Source organism: Haliaeetus albicilla, chromosome 10, assembly GCF_947461875.1.
Source record: "Haliaeetus albicilla chromosome 10, bHalAlb1.1, whole genome shotgun sequence".
Taxonomy (NCBI): domain Eukaryota; kingdom Metazoa; phylum Chordata; class Aves; order Accipitriformes; family Accipitridae; genus Haliaeetus; species Haliaeetus albicilla.
This window is the reverse complement of record NC_091492.1, coordinates 11,127,674-11,153,972: the sequence shown is the minus strand read 5'-3', so window position 1 is coordinate 11,153,972 and position 26,299 is coordinate 11,127,674. Positions and strand designations below refer to the sequence as shown.

Below are 26,299 nucleotides of genomic sequence, written 5' to 3'. Positions count from 1 at the left end.
TTAAGTGTCCAGTAGCACAAATGACTAAATTTGTGTGTGGTCCTATGCAAACAACAGATCTGGCCACACACAGTGAAAACCAAGCTTCTACAACTTCAAAATCAGCTGAAGGAATTCTCTCCTCAAGAGCCATAGATCCCAGATAGTAGCCACTAGTGAACCCCACAGCCACTTTCAAAACTATAAAAGGCTTCATGTAAAGCCAAAATAAAGCTCTAAAAGTGGCTGCAGGAGATCACTAGGAGTGGCCGCTCTTCTGGATTCACTGCTTTTGAGAAGTAAATCCCTGCAGCTGCTTTTAAAAGCTTTGAAAGTTTCATTTCAATTATCAAAGCCAATAAAGCTTCAAAAACAGCCATAGGGATTTGTTCCTCAGAGGAGCAAACCCCAAAAGGCAGTGATGAATAGTGCGATGGGTTCTGTGGCTCTTAAAGTATGTACAGATTCCTGTAAGTCCTACACTTGTAATTACAGCTTCATGTTGTGCAGCAATTGTTACACCCAGACAGTTCATTAAGGCTTATATGGCAAATTCATTACTCATTTCCCATTCTTTTTAACAGTTTTATGTCTGTTTCCTTTTTGTTTTCTTACACCTGTGTAAACTATTATGTGAGTATCCCTCACAACGGTTTCTCAAACAAATTTCATTAAAACCTTGCTGGATTTCTATCTCAGGTGGTGGTAAGCCATCTCACAAAATGTTGCAAATATGCCTTCCCAGACTGCATCACATAATGCCATCGTCACATCATCACAACACAACTATAGCATGCAATATAATTCATTTCTCTGAATGAAAACTTAAAGGGCACTAATTAAAATACAAGAGTGAAGCTTGACAATAAGTCAGTGAAGAACTTTGTCTGCAACTGCAATATAAAAAGGCTTCCATTAATTCAATGAACATAAACACAAATAACATTTCAGAAGTAACCACATGACTTATAAACCTAACTGTACTGATCTGTAACAAGATTTTGGTCTTATCTTTAAAATTATGAGAACTAGATCCCTAAAAATTTTGCAAGTTTAACTAGTGACATAAGCATAGTCCTAAAAAAAAAAATATGATTTATGCTCCTAACCAATTTGAACTTAGTATCTTAAGACACTGATGGCTCTGAAAATATTACCAAAATTATGTTGAAAAAGATACATTGAGGTACTAGAACATATATAGTATATTAATGAAGTATGTCATATAAAATACATTCTAAGCATACTTACTAACCTTAAATCATCACTAATTTTGAATAGTTATTTTTTCTACTAAAGTTTTTAACTTCTATTTTCAAATGGCAGAATAAATAAACAAACACACCTTTTTGCCAGGATAAATAAACACACCTTTTTGAAAACACGCTGTAAGAAAATCACCATGAACTTAAATAAATGCAGGTGTTAAGAACTGAATAACTGGTTTGTATGGAGAAAGAAAATCTTGACAGAAAACTTCAACATTCTGTTAAATGTTATTCACAGGTGTCCTCTGTGACCTGTACTACTTACTTTACCTCTCTGTTTCAATCTTCTCATGTGTAAAACATGAAGGAGGATTGTGAGAAATAATTAATGTTTGCAAAGAGCTTTGAGATCCTTGGATATAAAAAACATGGGGAAAGCATGAAGTATAAAAGTACCAGCATACTATTTTTTTCCAACTTGAGATAACTAAGTTACTTTTATCACAAAAACCTTGAAAATTTGGTAATACAAGATAATGCAATAAAATGCTTAAAAAACAGTCTTAAGTGCTAAGCATATTCTGTTACTCAGAATCGCATAACTCCAAAGAAAACACTATCAAAAGGAAAGGACACGTTTCTCACCCATTTCAAGTATGCGTTTATGTAGCGGTATAGCAGCAAGAAAGGGTTCATCTTTACAGGACTGTATCTGGGTTCCAACCAAGTCAGAGTTGGTAGCCATAATTCGGGCACTTTCTTCATTAAGATTAACGCCAGCCATAGAGGCAACATCATTGATGTCATCATCATCTCTATAATGAAAAAAAAAAAACCAAATAAAAGTAATTCTGCATGTGATATATTCATTTTGTATATTATCTGCTTCTCCAAAAGTAATCATCATGCAATATGTCCAGTGGCTAGGCCAACTTGAGGCTCAACCACTAGGGTCTGCGTTTTCATAGAATTTATTCTAGATTCAAAAATAACTAAATATTTCTCTGAACACATTAGGAAAACTTTAGAAGCAGGACAATTTGTCTGTAACAGAAGGTGTGACAGGTGTCTTTTCTTCATCTGAGAGTCAGTGATATCAATGAAACCAGGATGGTCAGGAAACTAAAGACAATGATCATCACTAAAGACAAAGCATTTGGCCATTCTCTTTATGCTGAAAACTAGGAGCAAAATGATAAATTAAAACCCTACAGACATTAAAAGCAAAAACATGAATTTGGAATCCTGCACTGTTTCGCAAGTTCCTGTGAAAATGGGCACCAAAGCATTTTCAGCAATAGTCAGGAAAGATTCTTTGACCATGATGAGTTCATAGGTAAGTCTGGGTTCCAAGTGCAGTTCGAGTATGTGCTGGTATTTTCTCTGGCAACATACAAAAATCAGTAGAACGTCAACTAGTTTTAGTAAAATAAGCTGCATTTGAGAAGATGATAGCAGCACTTCCTTGGCCACTGTTTGCCCTGCAATACCCCTTCCTAACAGCTGGAGGAAGTACTGACTAAAAAATTTGAGTTTCCACACCTGTATCTCCCAAGCATCTTTTACCTCCTACCTCTATGAGGTATGACTCATAACTGTGGAAACAACCATCTGTTTTTAGCACATTCTGTTCAGGAGCTATTACTGACACAAACACTGTGTTTCAGCATATTCTAGGAGTGATTACAGAACCTTTGAGAACATATATATACGGAAAAGATCCACATACATCCAAGTCCAGACTCGTACTACTGCATAAAGCAAACAAAGAAAAGCTTAATTTAAAAGATTTTTTAAAAAATTATTACATAGATACCGTCCTGTGCACCCTAGAATACTTTCTGTCACTTGTAACAAGTTTAACACCTACAGTAAAAACCAAAAGCTCCAAGTAAGGTTTGAGACAAAAGGGGAGAAATCCAGAAATCCATCATCTAGGTCCTCCCTGTCCTCCCATACTCTCCTTGATATCTACACTAGAGTAGCCAATTTTGGTGGAAGAATTCTGTGGTTTTGTTAGATAGTGGTTTTGTTTTCTTTTGCGGGAAGAAGTCAAGAAGGGATTTTTGTTTGTATAAACCTGGAGAAATGTGCTGAACACTTGAGGCAGAATATGGAAAATTTTACAATGATTGTCAGAAAAATGCTACACAAATGAGCTTTTATTATTTTCCACGAGTGCTAAGCACTTGATTTCTTCTCTTAGAATGAAATTCCTGAAGATAGCATCACAAAGTTGATCTGCCTTGACGACTTTCATGTTGAGTCTAAAGGATTGTCATTTCTACATTTCACATGGTATGTATATGATACCCATAGGAGGGTCACAAGAGCTGCCGTGAAGAAACTGGGCTCCTATGCATTCAGTGCATAGACAACTGAACTACTCTTCAGCCTTGTCCAACCAGTTGTGAAACTGCTCCCAAATATCACAGCTGATAAATGTACTCAGCCACATAACTAACAGTGACTTAAATATTCAGTTATGAGTTCAAAAGATTCTAACTACAAATGGAAAACAGCAACTAAAACTGAAAAAGGGGAAAACCTAAGATTTTGGGGAATTTAAAAACCTCAGCGTGTGAAATAGAATGAGCATTGTCAAAGGTAATCTACCCAGGACTCAGAAGGCCCAAATCCAGCAGGCCTTTTAAACCATGGCAAAACCAAACTCATATAAAGGTTGTTACCATAACACAAACTCAAAACTATGTAAGACAGTAGAAGCTACTGGAAAACAGACTTGAGCCCAGAATTTCAAAATAAAGCTAAAACCAATGAAACTACAAAGCATTAACCAGCTTGTGCAGTTAAAAAAAAAAAATTAAAATCCAATATTGATTCGCAGTGGACCCCCACATCTCTGTGGGTGTGAAGGCAGCACTGCTGCCCTGTGGGGTCCGGCAGTGCCTGGGTACCGCTGCCTGCTGAAGGGACCCGAGCCCAAGGACTCAAAGGATCTCAATAAAATATCAACTGAGCAGGATACTCTCATGCTTTCTCTATATACAGCCCCCGTTATCTCACTTGCTTTAGCAAGCATTTATCACGCAGTTATGCACAATCTGGCTAGCAGTAAGTAATACAGTCTCAACACCATACTTCCAGATCGGGTTGGCAGTACTGAGGTACTTTCACCTCCTTCAAGTAATCATCCATACAAAAATCAAGTCTCTTGACTTCAAGAACACAATTTTTAAGAGAAGTTTATACTTATCTCTACTTTTACTTAATAGCTGAAGAAAGTACAATCTCTTTTCTCTTACTTCTGCTTAGCATTTTAGCTATTCCAATTTTTATTTGGAATACAGATGTGACCACATTATAAATAAACAAATATTGTCTGAAATAAAAACAAACAATTAATTTGGGGACAAACCAGGGTTCCAATGAAATTATCAAAATCAATGTGATACCACTTTTAAAGACACTGTAAAAAAAAAAGTTACAAAAAGTACAGTGATTAAAAATCACTGTAACTCCTGGACAGAATCACTTGCTTCCATCTTACATTGGCAATCTACTATCTGTGAGTACATCTTTTTTTTTTTTTTTTTGTTACATGGAAGATAGATATGAAATGTTTTAATCATAGTTGGCACTACAATTTTTTCAGTCTAATGGAAAAAACTCTACCAATATATACTTGTTGACTTTGATGAACTTTATCACAATAAAGAGCTTGGGTTTGCATACTGAAACACACACATGCATTGAGAGAGAGAGAGAGAGGGGACTAGCATTCTTGCCAAACAATTTCCTATGAAAGTCAACTTTTAAGTGCAGATGAGTGAATTTTCAGAAGTCATTCCGTGGAACAAAGATGCCATCCAGTGGTCGTCTAGATTGATGATTACTGTCTATCCTTCCCTTTTCACCCCAGCACAGTATTTAACAATTTCATGTTTCTTGCCATATATTACTGTGCTCATACTAATTATACTGTTTTAGTAATTATTTCTGTTTTTTACTGAACTAAAGTCTGAGTCTTGTGGGATAAATCTAACATTCCAACAGGCATGCTACTTTTAAGGAGACAGCATGGGTTCTCAAACCCTTTCCAAATGCAAGCTACATCTTAAAGTAGTCTAAGAGTTCAATCCTTCCTCTTATATTCAACCTCTTGTAACACCTCTCCCTCTCCTCTTCATTAAAAACACTCATGCAATTACAAAAAAACCCCACACCAAAAAACCAAACTTATCTGAAAATAAGAAAGAAAAAACAAAGTATTTGCACAGTTGTCCGCAACATGTTTCAAAGACTTTGTTTAAACTAAGACAAGCCGTTAGAAAAATGCGGTAGCATTTTCTTTATGAACAAATCTTAACTGCACAATTGCATGCTGTTCTTTCTCAAGCACTTTGTAACATTTGAGCCAATGATGTCCAAACATGAAATACTGAACTGCTTCCAAATAAGCTATAAGAATACATAAAGCAACTGAGACAATATTATACTATTGATTCCCTCTCTCTCAGAAGTGAGATCTCAAGTTGTTAGGGCAAAGTCCCTACATGTATGCAAGACTCTGAGCAAGTCTACAAATTCCATGGATCATAAGATCAGAGATCAACAACAATACGTTGGATATAAACAATGACTTGAAATTACAGTAACAGTCACTACTACCTCACATTTTTAAATGGCATAAATTCCCTTTACACAAATTTATTATAATGCTTATTCTGACTTTCAAGCTTTAATTTGAAATTTCTCCCTAATACTGCTTTGTCATACAATTCAGTCACAGTCTGTGTTAGGTCTTCTCAATGATAAGCAAAAGGGATGACAGAACATACCACATTTGTGGTCAACATTTTTCTTTATTTTGAAAAATATGGAAAAATACACAATCATCTTATAGCTTGAAATATTTATTTGGAAAACCAAAGAATCTTAAAGCTTAAGGCTTTATGTCATATACCAGTTTGAGATTAAAACTTTGAAGTTATCCATTTAACACTTACGTAAGCTTTCTATCTCTCCTCAAAGGACAGGCTGCTTTGCACATTATTAGATGTAACACCATGCATTTTGAGGCATTTTGCCAGAACTATGTTATTAGACTTCTATTTTTAAAAATAAAAATAAAATAACAGGCAACAGATTCTTCTGGCTAGGCAAAAGAGGTCTGAAAACAAATTTTTTATTCCCAGGTAGACTCTACTTTAAAATGTTGTCAGTCAGCAGCATAAAATATGAATACTAATATAAGCTTCAAGTGATCACAGTCACTTCGTAGAACTGATTCTGAAAAAAACCCCATCACATTGGCTGTATAAAACCTGATACAGGCTCCAAGAGGTTATACATAGCTTCAAAATACTGTTTCAGAAAAAGAAAGGTTCCTGTGAAGAGGAAGGAGAATCTGGCTAGCTGGTACACTATGGCAAACGCATCATCAGCACACACATTAAAGAACAGTTCTGTCCACTTCTTGCCTCATTTTACATGCAATGCCACTGAGCATTACTCAGTAGTTAGGAAGCAGTAGGATAATACAAGAGTACAAACGCCTGTCTCCATCCTTGGAGATATGTAGAACTAGAAGAGTCCCCGATGTAACCAAACCTGCTCTGAGTCAGAAGTTGGACTAGTTGACCTCTCAGGGTCCCTTCCAACTGAAATTATGCTGACTCAGTATCAGGGGAAACAAATGTTTCCACTAGTTCTTTATATTGGCCACAATCTGAACTATGGGGAATAATGACTTTGAGAGTCTGCTACTTTCACTGTCATCACTGGTAGATTATGTTAGCGGGAGCTCTGAGATTACCAAACTAGATGATGATGTGCACAGCAGCTGTAGCCAAATACGCAGGTCCCTAGCAGACTTCAGTGGGCCTTCTGCTTCACCTCTCCCAGCTACAGAAACCTCTGCCTAGACTATTATGGTACAAATGTAAATCTAGATCTCTACTGTAAAACAAACAAAAAATGGAATTCAAATTTCCACCGTTAGGTGTTAACATAGTTGAAAGTCAACTAAATGGATGTTGTGGTTTAATCCCAGCCAGCAGCTAAGCACCACACAGCCACTCGCTCACTCCTCCTCCCTCCCAGTGGGATGGGGAGGAGAATCGGAAAAAAAAATAAAACTTGTGGGTTGAGATTAGAACAGTTTAATAACTAAAATGAAATATAATAATAACAGAATAACAATAATTGTACTCGAATATAACAAAAAGAGATAAACTAGACCCAAGTGATGCACAATGCAATTTCTCACCACCCGCTGACCGACGCCCGAGCAGCGATCCGCCCCTCCTGGCAACTCCCCCCAGTTTATATACTGAGCATGACGTTCTATGGTATGGAATATCCCTTTGGCTACTTTGGGTCAGCTGTCCTGGCTATGGTCCCTCCCAGCTTCTTGTGCACCTGCTTGCTGGCAGAGCATGGGAAACCAAAAAATCCTTAACTTGGGATAAGCCCTACTTAGCAACAACTAAAAGTGTGTTACCAACATTATTCTCACACTAAATCCAAAACACACTATACCAGCTACTGGAAAGAAAATTAACTCTATCCCAGCCAAAACCAGGAAAATGGAGTTGTCTGTAGTTCTCTCTGAAAAATATAGCAACAATAAATTTTAATACTAAAAAGGGTGACACAAAATTTCACAAATACAACAACTTCACATTGCAGAAGTCTTGTGTTGAAAACTCTATGTCATAGAATAGCTACTATAATATGCAGCGAACTCATGTAAGCAGTCTTACAGTTCATTAATAAATGCTGACATTAAAGGCTAAGCTGTAATTTGCAAAATTCCTAATTGCTACATCTTTTATGTAATTCCTTCCTGTATTTCCCACAGTCCGGAATAGAAGAAACTGAAAAAAAAACAAAGTTCACATTTCCATTTCTAGTGACCAACACTTTGCTCACAAGAGTGAAAAGCTCAAGTAAGTTATTTTAAAGAAAGCTGAATATAAAATAATGAAACAAATATGCAATAATAAAACACTAAGGGCAAAATAAATTTATACACAACACAACTATTTTTCAAAATTCTTGCTTTGCTTTAGATGCCAGTTTGCCTTCTGGCTAAAAACACATTCTTCACACACGCTGGGAATGTTGAGGAAAACTAGTCAGCATTCAGAGGATTAATACAGATTTCCAGCTCTATGCCTTTAGGCCTAATAGTCAGACATCTATTTGTCCTCAGGAGAGGTTAGGGGTTGAAATGCAAATATGCAAACAACTGAATTCTTTGTTAAGATATCAAGAAAAAGCTTGATCTTTGCTGCTGTTTAATAAATCCTTGCAATTTTATGGACTTATTTAAATGCAGCTTTGTGTCTTACTATTTTGAAGGAGAAAACAATGCAAGGAAACAAACACATTCATTCTGACTAAAATTTGTTCTCTAGAGGAAAAATGACATACACCCTTGACAGCTTATTTACCAAACTCACTAAAGATTTATTGATTTATCAATCAGTGCCTTGAGCATTTGCTTCTCCCCAAGGGAAAATTAACAATTCCAGCTAACCTAATATATTCTATGTATAAACTAAGTGAATGCAAGAATCAATCCTGGCACAGTTTACAACATCCAGTTAAAAAAATGCTGTCCCTTTCGGTGTATGTAAAATTGAAAGCTATACTAACGAAGAATAAATGCTCATGTTGCTTACAAACATAAAAAATACTTATTAAGACAGTACAATTGAACCCAACAGACATTTTAAATCATTTAAATACTCAGTGGGAGGCAAAAGCATTGGAAAATAAAAAATTGAATTATTTTGCTTCTAGATTAATACTAAGTACTACCACTATTAGTTGCAATACTGACATGCCTCAAAGCAGAGATATTTCAAAGAGCTACAAATTCTCTTTCACTTCACCTGAAAAAGCATAAGCCTTAAAATTAATTACTGTTTTGATGATGTCAGAGCAACATAAGGATTCCAGAAGACAAAAATGAAAATCTAGGAATATTTTATCATTTAACAAAGAAAGAAAAGGTTTAAGTACAAATAAAATGTACTTTCATCAGTGGAAAAAAATTAAAATGATGGTAGCAAAAGCAAAATGCAGTAAACAGAAAATAAGCTTTTCACTACAAAGAGTAAAAATATCCAAAATATATATAAAATAAAAGTTTGAAGTACAAAAGAACTGGTATAGCAGCTCAATGCATCAATGCTACTGTGTTGAACTTTTGCAGCACCTGATCACTACAAGAACCCAGAGAATGCCCCCACCTCTGCCACCTAAATAAGCACATGAAGAATAGATACAACAGTGTTTTCTCTTTAAAACCAAGAACAACAATCCTACACACACACACCAAAAAACCCAAAACCCACTATCAAAACCATACAGTAGTTTCTCTATGCTGATGAGGAGATAGCTGCAGCTTAGCTGCAGAAAGAAGCCTATCGACAGGATGCCTTGTCACAATTAGTATCTTCTCAGCAAGATATGTTCCATATGAACATTAGAATGCAATACATAAAACCAACCATGTATTTTTTTAAAAACTTCATACACGTAATTCCGTTTACCAGAAGTTTTACTATAATCCACAGAATTGAAGTCTTTACTAAACATTAAAAAGCGCATTTAGAGAAAAATCCTCAAGACATGTCATGACCCCCTCCCTTATTTAAAAATAGAACTAAGTAAGAAAATTGTCATCCAATCACAGTAAGAAAAGGCAAGAAATATTGTAAAACACTGCCCTCTGGTGTTAAGCCAATTCTAAATCCTGTTTTATATTTAAGATCCCCCCCAACCACCCCGCTGCATTTTTTTTTTTTTTTTTTTTTACCTGAAAGAACCACCTCCAGGGTCATTCAGCTTGTTTTTCTGATTTGCAGAGACCTGAACACCAAAGCCCCCAGGACTTTTGCTGGCTTGTATTGTTGGTGCCTTCCCTACTGTGCCTGAAAAACACCAAGCAATGTTATTACGAGCTGTCTTAGACAATTTACATCAAAGAACCTTCTGTCCAGGAACTAAATTTAACTGTCTGTAAATTGCAAACAAAGGAAGTTATTATTTTTAAAGATTACACTGCTGAAGAAGAACAATTTAAAATACAAAATTTATATTAACATTACAGTTTGTTCAATATTTACAGAATACTGAAGATTCCAAAACTGAAAACCATTGGCCATAATACACATAACGGCTGTAAGTGTGTTTGCAATTGCCAATAAACCACTTTTCTAGACAATCTGCACAGAATAAAGAAGCAGAATTTGAAATGTTCTTAATACAGATGCTTTAAGTCACAGTCACTCAGGGTATTAACTATGCCTTTTACATTTTTGTGTATAGTCATTGTTCTTTGTTGCAGTGAAAAACATGTATTTTCAGAGTTGAAAACATTATTTTAAGTATTTTTAAATGTTTTATATTGTATGTAAAAGAAGAAACACTATTGTAAAATTTTATATAACCCCCCCTCATAAAGGTTGTCTTTTACTTCATTTTGAAAACAATGATTTCAAAGTAATTCATATCTGTATCTAGACTTTACAGGTCTACATGTAGAAGTAATACTGGGCTTTCTAAATAATCCAAAGTGCGGTAGACATGCAGCTTCTTGTGACAGTAAATTAAAAAATGGATATGAATTCCTCGCTGATATTTGGAAAAATCTAACCAAAAATAATTACCAATTTATGTTGCTGATTAGTAAATCAACAGACCTCTATTATTATTATTTAAAACACTGTATCAGTATGCAACTGAAAAAGCACTGACAAATGAAACTTTTGGAGTGAGCCCTCCTGCTTAAACACATTTACCTGGGTTATATTTTGTGTTTTCTTTAATCCCATCTGTGTTTTGGCATGTGAAAATAATTAATTCATATGTCTACTTGACTTAAAAGCTCTCACCTTTTTCTTGTCTATCACTCAGTTTTATTACATACACATAGTGTTTGAGACTTTGAGAAGCACATGTAAGTTATTCCTGCACACCTATGACTCAATTGCATATAAATGGCATGGTATGAACCTTAGTAGAGTTACATTATTTTTCTTTCATTAATTGTAAAAACCTGCAACACAACTAACCCAACAAATCCTTTAAAGAACACTTCTTTGCTAAAACAAGTGTCAGCATTGAATGAGTCCAGCATTACTTTTTTTATTTTGAAGTCTTCATCAACTTCAACATATGATCTTAAAGCAAAACTAATTTGACAGTGTTCGTTCAGTTCTTCAATCTGCATAAACTGTTGTGTGGACTCTCAACATTAGCAAATACAAAACAAGATTTAGGACTTCAGGCTCCAAGCCTGGGGAACAAAAATATTTTGTCATCAGAATATTCAAGGTCCATGACATGTCACAGAGAGCATTAGTTCATGGACCAGACAATTCATATATTTATTTCAGACGAACTAATTGAAAGGTTTTCTACTAAGCGAACTGGAAGGAAAGAAATAATACAGTAATAAAAATTAGCAGATCTCCATTTTCTACAATTAACATCTCGGAGATTAGAAGTGTGTTAACCTTGAAAATTATTGCAATGGCAAAATTAAGGTAACAGTGGCATTCCTCCAGAATTAATATTGTATTCCTTTAGAACTAGTATCAATGATTTGTTTTCTACAGGTGATAACTTTTGATCCAAAAAAAAAAAAAATCCAACCCAAAAAGGTACAGCAACAGAGTAGGTAACTTCTTAGTGTCAGGAAAACTGTAAGTCTACATTGGATATGGAAAAATTAAGTCTTACTTTCTTTCACTCTCTATATATTGTAATTCTACTCAAATGGATCTGGCAAAGTAAATATAAGTTTTGGGATGACATACAAATTTTCTGGTTTAAATCACAACTTTGCATGATTAACCAGTTAGACACAAAATATAGCTAAAACATCAATTTATATTATGAAGCAGGGCATATTTTCAAAATTAAAATCACTTGTGGGCCTAGATATTCCATGGGATTGGTAATGACATACAGAGTCTTTCACCACTGGGTCCTCATTTCAAATTTTAAGTAGCATGATCTGGAGAAATAAGCCCAAATTTAGGAGCTTATAAATTCCTAGTTGTATTCCTGCACAGGTTAAATAGCTGCAATGAATACTCTGGCTAATTATTTTTTTCTTTGGCTCAATTCCCCCATCCATAAGATGCAATTCACCTCATTATTATACTGATAAGTGCTTTGATAAAGGAGTGTGAATTTTTCATGCAATAACTGTAGTGTTACTTCCCCTGGTGTGGAAGCAATTTTGTTGATATAGAAGTCCTCAAAGCCTGCCAACTTTACACTACTGTTTTAAAAAGCATCACTGTCCGTTCACATAGATGCATTAATATTAATGTAAAGATACATTACGGTAGGAGATTCACTCCTGTCTGAGAAGGAAAACGCACCATTCTGTGGAAGTCAGCTTAGTTCTGGTCTAACTATCCTCAAAAAGTCCCACTCCACAAAATTATACTACTGTAATTTTCTATATAGACCATGTCCTATTCCAGTATCTTACCTCCTTCTACAGGAATACCTAGGCCAGTATAAAATAGCATTATACTGGTGTTTACAGTAGAAAGCTTTAACAAGATATCAAAATCAAAATGAACTGTTATCTGACAGTATGCCTTAGCAGCATTTCTTAGAGCTGCAAGCACACAGGTGGACTTCTCCCTAGACATGGGCTACAGGATGAACAGTTGTACAATGGGACGTTTCCTGAATTCCTATTGTTTGCTTTGTCTGTGTAATTAAAACAATATAGTGGTGGGCTTAAACAAGCTTGTAAATAGGAGTAAGCTCACCTGAAAGCAGGGCTTTGTATGAATTTGCCTTTCTGAACTGCTGTCTTCCTTAAGCCAAATTGCCAGTTAAGTTGCATTTCATTGGCTGATCAATGGCTATCATGAATAAATTCATATTCTGAACCCACTGTTTAAAAGGCAGATGCTAGTATCATGCAAATTCTTGGCACACTGTTGACATTCACAACTTAGAGACTGAACAATCAAAGAAATGAAATCAGCCTTCACTCTCAGACACATTAGTCAGAAGTGAAAGTTCATGCCATAAGATGCCAAATAACTTCCCTGTTAATAAAGTCAGGACATGAGTATCAGTGCTATCAAATATATGCTTTTTATGACAAGTAAATGCATTTCTTCCTAACTTGGAAAAACAGCCTACAGGATTACAGTGAGAGCTTGGTCTCCATGTCCATTCAAGCTATGGATTCTCTGAAGAGAACAGAGCAAGCAGAACGTCAGCTGCTATTAACTGTGATAATTGGGGGTTTTAATGCTTTCTTTTCCCAAAGAGAACAGAAAAGACCAAACAATGAAGTCAAACAAGCAGCAGTATCTTTTATGTGCATTTAACCTAGTTTGATTTCTGATTCAATACCTAAAGATGACAAGCTCTGTATTCCATTACAAACCCTCAGTCGTCTAAATGCCCACATCCAGAAAGATACTCTCACATATAAACAGGAAAAATAAAAACCGAGGTCTAGTGGTGGAAAGAAACAAAGGGATATTTATTAGAAACTAAGAAGGCTTCAAGAACCCTCTTAAAAAAGTGGGCTGTATCAGCCAGACATTACATCCACCTGTGCACAGACAGATGAGGAAGTTGTGTACAAACCACACTTCTTGCTCCCCTGGCTTATCATGGCATGTCAGGTTGCTGCAATCAGTCTCTGACCTCACCAAAGAGTAAACATACTGGCATGGAGACAAAAAAAAAAAAAAAAAAAAAAAAAAAAAAAAAAAAAAAAAGGCCTATGGGTTGAGAAATTTCTCTAGGACTCCCACCTTCATCTCTGTAGCTGCAGAGACAGTGACTATGATGTTCTGCTTCAGGAGTAAGAGTTAAAAATAGGATGATTAAATTGAGGCATCCTCTAGGCTTCAGGAAAAAAAATGCAGAATTTCTTTCTTGGCCCAGAGTTAGAGCTTAGGACAGTAAGAGTCAAGTTCCTGACTTCTTTCAGAACTTTTCCATGAAAAAACTGCTGAGTAAGAGCTAAGCATGTGAGAGTTAGTCCTAAGGTTCTTTCAAAACATTTCACTGTGTTGGTCTGAAATACCTTGAAACTGCATAGTGAAAACATGCATTCCACAGCCAGTATGAAGTAAAAAATGAATGTCAAGCCTGCCAATGTCAACACTGTAAGTTTTTCCCATGCTACTAGTTTGTAATTACAATGAAATTCATACAAAGGTAACAATCTCACTAAAACATTTAAACCCATACCTTGTGGTCTAATGGTCTGAGTTATTACCACTGGCATCCTAATCTGGGTAGTCTGGCAAGCAGGGTTTCGTTTCACAGTTTGAGCAGATGTTGACTGGATAATCTGCTATTATTAAAAAAAAGTATACTTATATTATACTCTTTATACACAAACACACACAACGTAAATATACTAATACCTGTAATTACTAATATAAGCACGTGGATCTCTAAAAGCACAACCAGCTAGTGACAAAAGTCATAGTCATGTAATGCATGTGGTTGTGTGTGTGTGTATATACCTATTTTGCCATTATGCCTTAAAAAAACCAAATAATATTCGACACAAATGTCATATGTCACAACCTTCATCAAAAATATATTTCAAAGGAGTAAGACAAACATTAAAGTTTAGACTTTTGTCTTCAGAAATTTTACTAGGAAGAAAAGCATTTTTGTAGAAGAAAATGCTGCAATAATTTTAGTGGTATCCACCTACAACCGTTAGGCCATTCACTATATATCTATGCTTTTTAAAGAAAATATATACTAAAAGTAAATTCTAAAATATTATGGGTTCCAAAGTCAGATATACACAAGAAAGAAAAAAAAATGGTTTGTGCTGATCATATACTAGTCATTTTTTAAATGTTAACTGGATATTCTCAAGGTTTCACTCACTACTAAGCCAAGTTCTGAAGTCCCTACCCAAAACTGAAACTGGGTTAGAAACTTAGAATTTGACCCATAAACAAACTGAAAAGAAAAAACCTGCAAGGGTCATGTCTAAGCAACAGCAAAACATATGTTCATAAAATCAGGGACAAGGTAGGCACAGATGTAATAAACAGAAGATTCAAAAAGACGTGTGGATGCTGTAGATGTAATGAACAGAAGATTCAAAAAGACGTGTGGATGCTGCAGAGCTGGAAAAAAAAATCCATGAACTTTGAAAACAAAACACAGGCAAATAGCTGCGAATAAGATTACAACCACAACTCAGGCGTGACAACTTCAGAAGTCATGCTCTTCGCAGTCACAACTATGTTACTCCCATTGCATGTGTCTGCTGTTTCTGAATTACACATCTCAGTCTCACAACCACAGGTATTCCCTCCTAGAAGACAAGACGCCACACTACACACCGCTACATGAAGCGAACAGGAACCACTGCATCTTTATTCAGCACCAGTCAGCATTATTCTTACAAAGTGCATCTAAAACCTTATTATTTAGCTGAATCATGAATAGCCAAACCTCTGACTTCAAAGTACGCTATGGAGAAAAAGAAAGGAGAAACAGTATTTTCAAACGAGACATAAAAGTAGAGAATGAAGAGGCTTGGAACAAATAGGAAATTGTTCCATCAGCAGGAACCAGGGCTCCCAAATCGGAAGGAAGAAAGGTGAAAACTACAAACAAGAAAAGACTAGTGAGGGAACAAGACCTGTAATGTAGTCTGGAGAAAAAAAAACAAAAACAAATAGGGCCATTTTGAAATTACGAAATTGCATTCTGTACATCCTAAAATATTAAAAGTTGGAAAGTCGTAATAAACCTGTGGATGTAGAAGTAATAGCAATAGCTACCTTGCAGAAAGAGAAAAGGGATAAAAAGATTAAGGATTCAGCTTCAACTGTGGACACTGAAGGAAAATGGAGGATTTGTATTAAGCACAGAAATGGAGCAAATGGATGTAAATTTACTTGGTCAAGACAGGCAGTGAGTAAACAGTGACACTCAGAGGGAGGAGAATAAAGTAGCTACCGTGCTTAAAAACAGGAAAGAAATCGAGGTGATAAATGAAAATGAGGGATAAAGTTGAATTTGACTGCATTTTGATGAACGGGAAACATGTACAAGTCTATTTTAATAAGTAAGAAGACAGAATAGCCTGCAGGAAGAAAAAAAAAAAAAAAAGACTATATTGGTATGAAAAAGGAGGAGACTGTTGCCACTTTTACAATAATTTATTGGATGAGTTTTCAGAGAATAGTGAAGAAAAGCAGCCATACCTTAACTGGCCAGAAGCCAGGCCAAAAAGGAGATGTGTGTGACCTGTGGATAGAATTACTATCTGGTATTACAGTAATTGTCTGCAATTAGATTTTTTTCTCTGTGAAGCAAGCAACTTCTACAGTTCAGAACCAAGTTCTGTTTCACCTGATTAGTATTTTCACATGAATACCCTAAAAAATGAGCCACTAACACCATTAAAGATAGGACAATATTTAACCATTTGAGATGACATAAATCATTGCAATGTTTTCTTTATTACCAAATACATTCAAAAAATGTCCTTTTAACAAGTACTGTACTAGGACGTCAATGCACGTAAAAGTGCTGAAAGTGTAGAAAATGAATGAGAAATAAATTTTTCCAACGGGCACAGATCAAAATCATCACCTTAAATTCCATACAGAAACGAATCAGCAACAGTACATACTCTCTAAAAGGAACAACTGCACCTTAACAAAGAGCAACATTTTACACTAACTTAAATTCCAGTTTCTATACAGTTTTAAGATGCATTTCAACACAGATGTCATCTTCAGATCCAAAAGTGATTAAGGAATGAACATTAGGAATTTGTTTCTGAAACAGAATGCGTAACCTTATTTGCAGGCAAACAAGGGACATAGTAAAAACTGATGAATCAGAGGTAATTGACACTGCATTAAAATTTATAAACAATCTAAACCACTCTTCATCAGCTAAAATACTTCAAACTGTTCTAATCTTCTTGCCTATTTTCCCAACAGCATAAACATTACTATTATGTCCTTAACTTGGCCTGAAAAGTTTAGACAATGAACAAGGTACTAGCAAGATAGTCTGGAAGATGGTTAACTTAACCAAATTATTTCATATTTCTCACAGCCTAAAAATACACACAATGAGTGTACCCCATCTAATGTTACCTATTCATATGCTGAATAGATGCTGAATCCCAAATGGTCAGTTCATAAGCACCAATTTACTAACCCAGACTGACATAGAAGATACAGAAGTGGATGTTTTGGTATACTGAGGTTATCAGAGACATTACTTCAGCCTTGAGAAAAGGGGAGATCTTATTGCTGTCTGCAACCACCTACTGGGAAGATGTAGAGAAGATAGAGCCAGACTCTCTCAGAGGTGCAGAGCAGAAGGATGTGACACAATGGGCACAAGCTGGAATATGGGAAATTTCAATTTAATATAAGGAAAAAAAAAAATTTACCGTGAGGGTGGGCAAGCACTGGAACAGGTTGCCCTGAGAGGCTGTGTCATCTCGTCTTCAAGATACTCAAAACATGACTGGTCAAGGCCCTGGACAACATGCTAACCTATTAGCAGGTGGTTGGACTAGACACCTCCAGAAATCCTTTCGAACCGTTTACCACTACATCCATATTCATAGCATCAATCATCTTATAAAAGTGCTGTCAGAAAAGGTAAACAAGACAGAATATAAAAGTCTTCAAAGTGTACAGAAACTGTTCATAATTCCATCTCCACTAAAAAGAAGGGAAGCCATTTTCATTATTTCCACCACTGAAGACAGCAAGCACAACAGCAGAACAGTAACAACAAAGGCACAGAAAATAGAAAAGATTTCATGTGATTTAGCCATTGCCTGGATTTGATGAGGAGTTTGGAAAATAGCAAAATTACCAAATAACATTATGATCAAGACAGCACCAACACAGCAAGTACTGTCATATACCAGCTTATTCCTCTTCAATTTATCAAAGTTGAAGAATCGTCTCCTAGGCTGCTGCACTTTGAAGCTCTTAAAGTAACACACTGAAGCAGGAAAGTCATGGTACTGCTTCTCCGAGTACAATACATCAGAAGTTACCTAAATTTTTTTTCTATAAAATAACATTTTTCTGCAAAACAAGATGCACTTTTCTCACAATAGAAAGTATTCTCCCGCTTTTTTTATTTCATCTTTCCACTTCTCCCCTTAACCGTCATCTTTCCACTCCACTAGTAACGCTCACTTAGGTTCACCATTTGTATATTCCTCCAGACAAGTTCCTTCTCTCACTTTCCAAATGCTTCATACTACTCTGTCCATTTCTAAAATTCACTTTATTTTCACATATGTAAAAAGGGATGTTTATACAAAGATGCTTACACAAAACAAGCAGACTTACGAAGATGAAAAAAGGGTACTTAACAGTCACACTACTGATAACCAGAATAACAAAGTGGTGACAGCTGAAATACTCATTTTTCTTGAGGCCCTTCTTCAAAAAGCTTAGATTCAATGACTATGAGAAAAAAGTAATAGTTATCTCTGGTCCTAATCTCAAGCCAAAAGGTGATGATCATACCATGACAGGTGTGAATCTTCTACCGTATATGTTATTGCAGGACAAAGAACAAATTACAGATGTCAACACAGACCAATAATTAACAACACAAATGACCAACAAATACAGACTGAGAAAGAATTCAGCCAAAGCACATAAAATGTATAAAAGTAGAAAGACTGCTAACTTCCATTCTCTTTGTCTTACCTGAACAGGAGATACTGAATAAAAATGAAAGCTACTACCTACAAACCATTGAAAGGAAAAGTCCTTGAGGACAATTAAATTAGAACTCACTGCTGAAGTTTTTCAGGACAAAGATTTTGCAAGTCTCAATAATCTAGATGCTCCTTTACCAATGCAGATGCATGGGGTCCCAACAACATGCTTCCCCTTACTTGACAAGGGCTGCAAAATCAGTCTGACTCAATTTACGTAAATCACACTTTGCAACAAAAGCATCTGATCCAAAAGCTTAAGCATATCAAATAAAGCAATAAAAACAAAAGCATAGGAAACAGAAGCTTCTGCAAAGAATGGAAAATAAAAATAAATTTGGAAAATATATCCTTTACCAAGCATTTTTTCTCTCAATTAAGTTTAAAAAAAAAGTATTGTGGAAGGAAGAAACAAGCCACTTGTACATGTACAAAATTCAAAATGGCTATGGTCTGATATGACATTTATCTTCACTCATGAGTAAACACTTGCTAACTCACTTGTGGCTATGCCACTTGTGATTTATCAGTCTACTCACTCCTGAAGATAAATGTCATATCAAACCTCAGCTATCATGTAATCTGGCAGCATTAACTTACAATGTTCATGCTCTTATGGGCCTAGAATTCATATTTACCATTGTTTACCATGCTGTAATAGTAACAGTTACAATTTTTCAACAGTGCCTTGAAATTTGCATAAGCAATTCTTTTTCCTCCCAAATAAAACAAAGGGACTTTTTTAAAACTCAGCATGTAATTTTTAATGTTAATATGACAACAATATTGTTCCATTGAGTATATGTTTTCAAACAAGCAGTGAAGAAAAATAAAACCAAAAGCCACCAGATCACTTGTCCCACCTGCTCCTCAATTTATTATACAATTCTTCCTACAGTATTTGATCTGGTCTAATTTTGAACGTTTTCAATGATGGCTTTTTCATCACTGTCTTTGGGACCCTGATCTACCATCTAATAATCTGTCTTACTGTAAGGATATCTTGCCTTATATCCTGCCTAAATCCTACTTTGCTTAATTATATCCTGTTATTCATATTTATACTCTCTTAGACTGCTCTAAATAATTCATTGATATACTTTGATGTTTAAACCCTTAAAATATTTGTAAATATTTTTTATGCTCCCCTTTAGCCAGTGTTTGACCAAGTTACTGTTTAGCCAGTTTCTTTTAGTCTTTGCTTTCAAGTCTGTCCTTTAATTGCCATCTTCTGTTACTGGTTTCCAAACAGCATTCATTGACAATATCCTCCTTATATTAAGGTACAGCCCACAAAATTCTGAAAGTAAAGTCCATGATAACTCAGAAAACTACTAGGCTGTATTTCAAATAGGCATACAATTTGTCAAGTATAGGCTTTGTTCCTGTTAATAGATCCCAGACATCTACTGCTCAACAGCTATTTTTATTAAAATTTTATTGCACACCAAATTCCAAGTCACTGACTAGATCTTTATTAGTTCATTAATAGAAACTACTCTTTTTATCCAAATAGCTGTCTTTTACTCTTCCATTTCTAAGTTGCCTTGCACACAGGACAAAAAGAAAATGATTTCCTGTGAGTCACTAAAATGTGTACAAATTACCATCATTCAGCAACAGAAAACTGATGCCAGAAAAAGCTTCAGTAGGGAACTAAAAAGCAAAGAAGAACATCCCCATATAACATAATGCTTATTCTGCTGTTGTATCTTGTTTCCAACTTCCATTACTCTGTCTGATCTTGTGGGAGCCTCCAACCACTATGACAGTTCCTGGAAAAGTGTTAGTAAACGTTTCAGCAAATACTATCCTAATGTAAGTTAGAAGATGGAGAAATCTCCCCTCTGGACACTGTGCACAATCTACTGCTGCAACAATGGTCCAGATATATTTCTATACATCTTTCCTAATCCTAGACCTGCACAAATCTTTATATTGCTTTGCATATAATTAATTTTTTTTTCATTAAGATGGATCACTTCAAATTTCTTACTGTTTCTTTATCATTTAAATTTAATAATTGGCTTCAACCTCCAGGAATACTTTCTCCTTACAATGCAGTGTCAACACAATATATAAAGTGCTGATCGATCTCCATTACTCATCAATCTGCTTACAACTTCAACACATTTAATAAAGAATGTCTCTCTTATTCATAGAAATTTTATCTGCTGTAACACCCAGAACAAGACAGGTAATGTCTGCATATATAAGGCTATATAGAGCTCCTGCACCCCAAGAATGACATTTAGACAAACTTTGAACGTTGCACTTAGAACAATTAAAAAAATTGATTGCTGGCTTATCTCATTAGTGTCTCATCAATAAAATATTAGCCTAAGATTACTCCCCTTTTCCCTAGCTAAAAGTAGTTACCAGTACTAACAGCACTATCTAGCTCTTTAGCACACAGCTTTTTCATAGTTTTGGAATATGATTGCAATACTTTACAGAACAGATAGTCTCCTCCATCTCCACTAACACTATACATTTTAATGCTGAAGTCTCCTTTGCACAAGCTATATTGCATGCTGAACAGCATACACAGAATTCCCATGTTGCAAGACACCTCAATATAACTGGAAGAAGCACCACCACATCTGACCCCTTTGTAAAACAGAAAAGTCAAAAGAAAGGAACAGCTAACAGATTCTCCACATTTTAAAAGAAACAAGACTACTGTAAACTGGCTGCTATGAAAGGATCTATATTCCAAAACAGGCTTGCCCTTCCGCAGCTGGACAGTTTGCAAAGCCAGCTGGAACTCTCTCCAGTGAGCTTCAGGCTTGGAAAATCTGGAGCTCAGCCAGTTTCCTCCATCAGTGCTGGCTACCCTCAGGCAAGCCAGCTGTAATCTTGCTCTTCCGGACAAGTCCCAGGCAAGATGGCCAGCAGCTCTTCGCTGCGCTCTGATTTTGGGGAGCACTAAGAAGTGTGAAGAGTGTGATCACTGTGACCACAAAAAAGCCAATACTTACGAACAATTACTAATGGGATATGGAGATGCTGCTGGGTTATCTGTTTGGCGCCTGAGTTGATGGTTGTTGTGGTATGTAAGATTTTTTTCATCCAGTAACTCTGTCTGATGCTGCTTTTGTCTGTACAGAACTAATGTGAGCGCCATTAAGAAGTGGGTGGTTAATGTAATGTGTGGTTCTATTAACTAATAACTGATAGACTGAAAGCAAATACAGAAAGTCAGTTTTGTGATAAGCCAATAAATTATAATTTTTAATGTATTCACTTCTCTAAATATTTTCTAGAAAATTTTAGAAAATTCTAGAAAACATAATTTTGCTCTGCATAGTTTGCTACCTTTGAAAATGTTGTGGTCATTTCATGTATCCAGCAAGATGAAAATCCAGTCCTAGACCTATGACTTCCTTACAGACAGAAAACAATTTCTTTAGCCCATCAAATCAATCTCCACGATATATTACTTTAGCAGTTTTCAGCTCCCTCATATTGCATAGGTACGTTGCAGAAGATGACAGCAACTCTTCACATTGTTAATCTCTATTCATGTTAACATCACAATTGCTTGCTTTGAGTACGCAGTGACATGTGAGAGAGACACACAGAAGGTGTCTCTCCCATAAATTTGGCTTTATCCCATTCTGAAAATACTCCACAAGAACTATAATCATAAGAGTAAGAACTCCTGTGGACTTACTGACACATTTTTGCTCTACATCAGTGTTTCTCAAAAGGTGGGGTGCAACCTGCCTAGTGGGCACAGGAGTGTTTAAAGTGGGTTGCAAAACACTGGAAAAAGTTGTGTTACCTGGTAGTAGTATAGTCCTAAGACTGTGGTATGAGATAAGGCTAGACTTACTAGCCATGAACGTTTACACTTGTCAAGAACCTGTCAGGGGCTGTCAGAAATTTGCTTTCCCCAGGACAGGGAGTAATTTTTACACCTACTGCCTGTATTTACAACTAGTTCCTGCTCCCCTACCTTGAAGAACCAAACTTATTGTAAATTCAGTCTTAGGAAACGTGGACAAATCAGAAAAAAAGTCACAAGAAGTCTGAGGAACACTTTTCTAACTAATACAACAGTCCAGAAGAGGTGGGGAGAACCTACTTTAGAAAAAGAAAGAATGAAGCGGCTGAACAGAAAGCAGACGAATTAAGGCACAAAATATCCAAATGTCTTGTGTGTATTACAAAAGCCAGAGTCAGAAGTTTTAGCATCTAAGATGGTCTTACACATTAAAACTATGCTCACTAAAAGATGGTGAAATTATACTAATTTAATTTTAAAGTTAGTAATTTAACTGCTAGACAGCATCTGTAAGGTTCAAAAGACATGGCTTTGATGGCTCAGACATTTTCAGATTGTGCACTGCTACTTTTAAATTAAAGCAGAAGAAATATTTTCTCTCCACACACCCTACAAATTATTTATAACCATTATAGAGCCTATAAACTCAAGGGTAGATCACTGTAAGGTTTTACATTACCATATGTGCATTTCTGAATCTTGATAATATAAATTTTTTACCAACTTGATACACCTTCTGGAACTTGTCAATTTGATTTTGAAACCTAAGTCAAGTACTTTACTCATACCTACACAGAAAGCACAGACAAAGAAAACTCTTAGATCTTTCCTTGAAGGATGACAATGCCTGTATAAACTCAAGGCCTTGTAAAAATTCTAAATGTATTTTAATTGCAACTGTAAACACACATGCAAGATCCTATATAACAACGTGATAAATTCACCACACTCAGTGAGTAACTGACTGTATAGTTGCCTTACTGATAGTGCCTTTGAAATTAATGAGTCTAAGTACATAATACTCCAATATGCACAACAACGATGTATTTCAGTAAATAAAGTATGGCACTATTTCTAAACAAAACATGCTGGTACAGTACAGCTATTCTTCTACAAGATTTTATAACTATGTGTAGAAGAGTTTAAAATGAGACACAGTTAATTTTAATGCAGACTAATCTAAGCAAAGCAGCATACCTAATGACATACTAAAAATTATACTCTTGCCTTTAAGTCTTGAAAAGCTTTCTGTTCTACATTTGTAATTAACTCAAATTCCACTGTGCTCATATAATGATCACTGCATTCCAGACAAAAAGGCCAAGAGTGTACTTTCTTAAATTTAAGCTATAAAGTTATTTAAACTAATGGTTGAACATACATGTGAACTGCCATAAAATGAGGTACTACTATGTATCACAGAATATGATACAAACAAACAAAAAAGTATTTTCCCAAACAAGCTGTAATAAAAATAACATTGAAAACTGCTATTCAGCATGTTAAGAAATTCTCTTTTATACTACAGTACCTACCAGTTGAGAACTCTGATTTGACTGTACCACCTTAACCTGAGGAGGCTGCACTGTATTTGATACAGAGACTGTGCAAATGTTGTTTGGTTGCCTTATTCCTATTGTCTGCGTTGTGACAACAGAGGAAATGCTTCCAGAGGCAGATTGAGGTATAACTTGTGATAGCTTGGTTTGTTGAAGTGACTGCTGAGACGGCTGTCCTTGCAAAACTGAATGTTGACTATTCAGTAAAGATTGTCTCAATGCAGGTAGACTTTTCTAAAAACAGAAGAAAGTTTATGAAATATCAAATTTAGCAGGTTGACAAAAAATATTCTGTAAACATATTAAAAGAATGCAGCTTTCTTTCCAACTTTACTATCTGCCTATTCATTAAAACGAAGAAAGATTGAACATATTTTCTAAGAGGGAAGGCTCAGTTTACATTTTTAATATGCTTTCAATTTGGATTTAGCAACCGTGTAGATTTTGATGTGCCCTAATTCCACTGTAGCAGTAAAATAAAAACTCCCCTTTCTCAAGACTATCTAGAACTTGTAGCTTAGGTCTTTGGAAGGGCAAAACATGGAAATAGAAAAGGCAGAACCGTAGGAACAACCCTATTCCCATTGCATGCTAGAAGTAGTAAGCTGCACCAATGTACTTCTCCTGACATGCCTCCAGTACCTAGAACAAGATGATTTAACTCTTGATGCCCTACAGCAATAGCTGTTTACTGTATTATTACTGATCTAATGTATTCTGACTGGATTAGAAAAGTGTACTATTTTATGCTTCATGTTCAGACCAGTTGAACCAAAAAATATAGTTCTAAAAGGCTATACTGTACCTTCACGAATAAACTTTTTACTTTTTAAGTGGTAGTAGCATTCTTTTGAAGTGCTCCCCCCAGGCAGCTGTAGAATGCAACAGTGTTTAGCCCGAGCTACAGTTCTTTCTAAACTTCGAATATTTATTTAAAAACTTAATGGCTGTTGCCGAGAAAGGACTTCAAAGAAAGGAAACAAGTTAAAACTTATCATGATGCTAGAAGTGACTGCACTGTAAGAGCAGGAAAAGGCATAAATAAGGGTTAATGATAACTTGAAAAAACAGAAGCAGAGGGAAAGAATTCTGAAGAAAAGTTGAAGGGAGAGAAGAAAGAGAAGAAATCTGCCCTAAACTGAGAAGTTTTGGACTAGAAGAAAAATGCTTTTAAAATTATAGTTGTGGTTTTGTTGGGGCATGATTAAACACGCTTTGTATGTGTGTATATAATCTTGCATATGGAAGCTATTGTAGCTAATGTACAAGAACCAACTAAAAGTTAAATTTACCCCCACGTATACTAACTTAGGACCCAACAATAAATCCATTTGGTATCACATGGGAACTTCTATTATAGATTAGTTCCCGATTACAAGCAGGATCAGCTAATCAATTATTTCAACAGTATTATCCAGTTTAGTTTTTCGTAATCGCCATGACACATGCATTGAAAGTTATCGATGACTCAAATGTAGATTACAAAACCAATATGGAAAAAGCTTATTAAATTACTTGAAGCATTCTATAGAAATAACTTGTGACTCTTCCAAACGTGAATGCTGTACATCTTCACAAAAAATGACCTACTACCATAGAAAAGTATATGCATTATAACAGTAAAGAATCACTACAGAATAGACAATGGATGATTTCCAAACTAGGGAGTAACTGTTTTTTTATAAAAATCTAATAACTACCATGTTCTGGATCAGGGCTACTCAAGCAGCAAACTCCAGATCAGCTCTGGACGACAAATTAATTTTTCTTAAACCTAAACCAAGGCCCCGAACACATGAGGTCTCCTTTCTGTAGGAAACCCCTATTTCTTACCATTCTCTCAACCTGTCAGGGAGCAGTCGGCTGCAGCACACAGCCACAGCTCCCAACACAAAAGCAGTAAGCAGCACCTGGCTGGCCTGACAGAGATGGAGCCTGCACGCCACTTCCAGTCAAGATTTCAGCAGAAATTGGCAGCACAAAGTAAAAAATTGAGTAGTCCTGCTCTAGACAGGCAAAGCTAATTCCATTTTAAAAG

The 26,299-nt window shown here is 35.7% G+C and overlaps 1 protein-coding gene across 3 annotated transcripts in view; it reads right to left on the bottom strand.

Moving 5' to 3' along the window:
- Nucleotides 1–26,299, bottom strand: part of LOC104323513 (transcription initiation factor TFIID subunit 4) — a 152,468-nt gene that overhangs the window by 100,966 nt on the left and 25,203 nt on the right. For 2 of the 3 annotated variants that reach the window (XR_011326489.1, XM_069793460.1), the window contains exons 7-10: nucleotides 24,238–24,495; nucleotides 14,412–14,517; nucleotides 9,982–10,096; nucleotides 1,833–2,002 (exon numbers count right to left, since the gene is read on the bottom strand). Coding sequence is in view for 2 of the 3 variants with exons in the window: in XM_069793460.1 (XP_069649561.1) it covers nucleotides 1,833–2,002; nucleotides 9,982–10,096; nucleotides 14,412–14,517; nucleotides 24,238–24,495 (649 nt within the window). In the remaining variant the exon portion in view is untranslated. The remainder of the gene's footprint in view (nucleotides 1–1,832; nucleotides 2,003–9,981; nucleotides 10,097–14,411; nucleotides 14,518–24,237; nucleotides 24,496–26,299) is intronic. The other variant, XM_069793461.1, reaches the window with a different exon arrangement.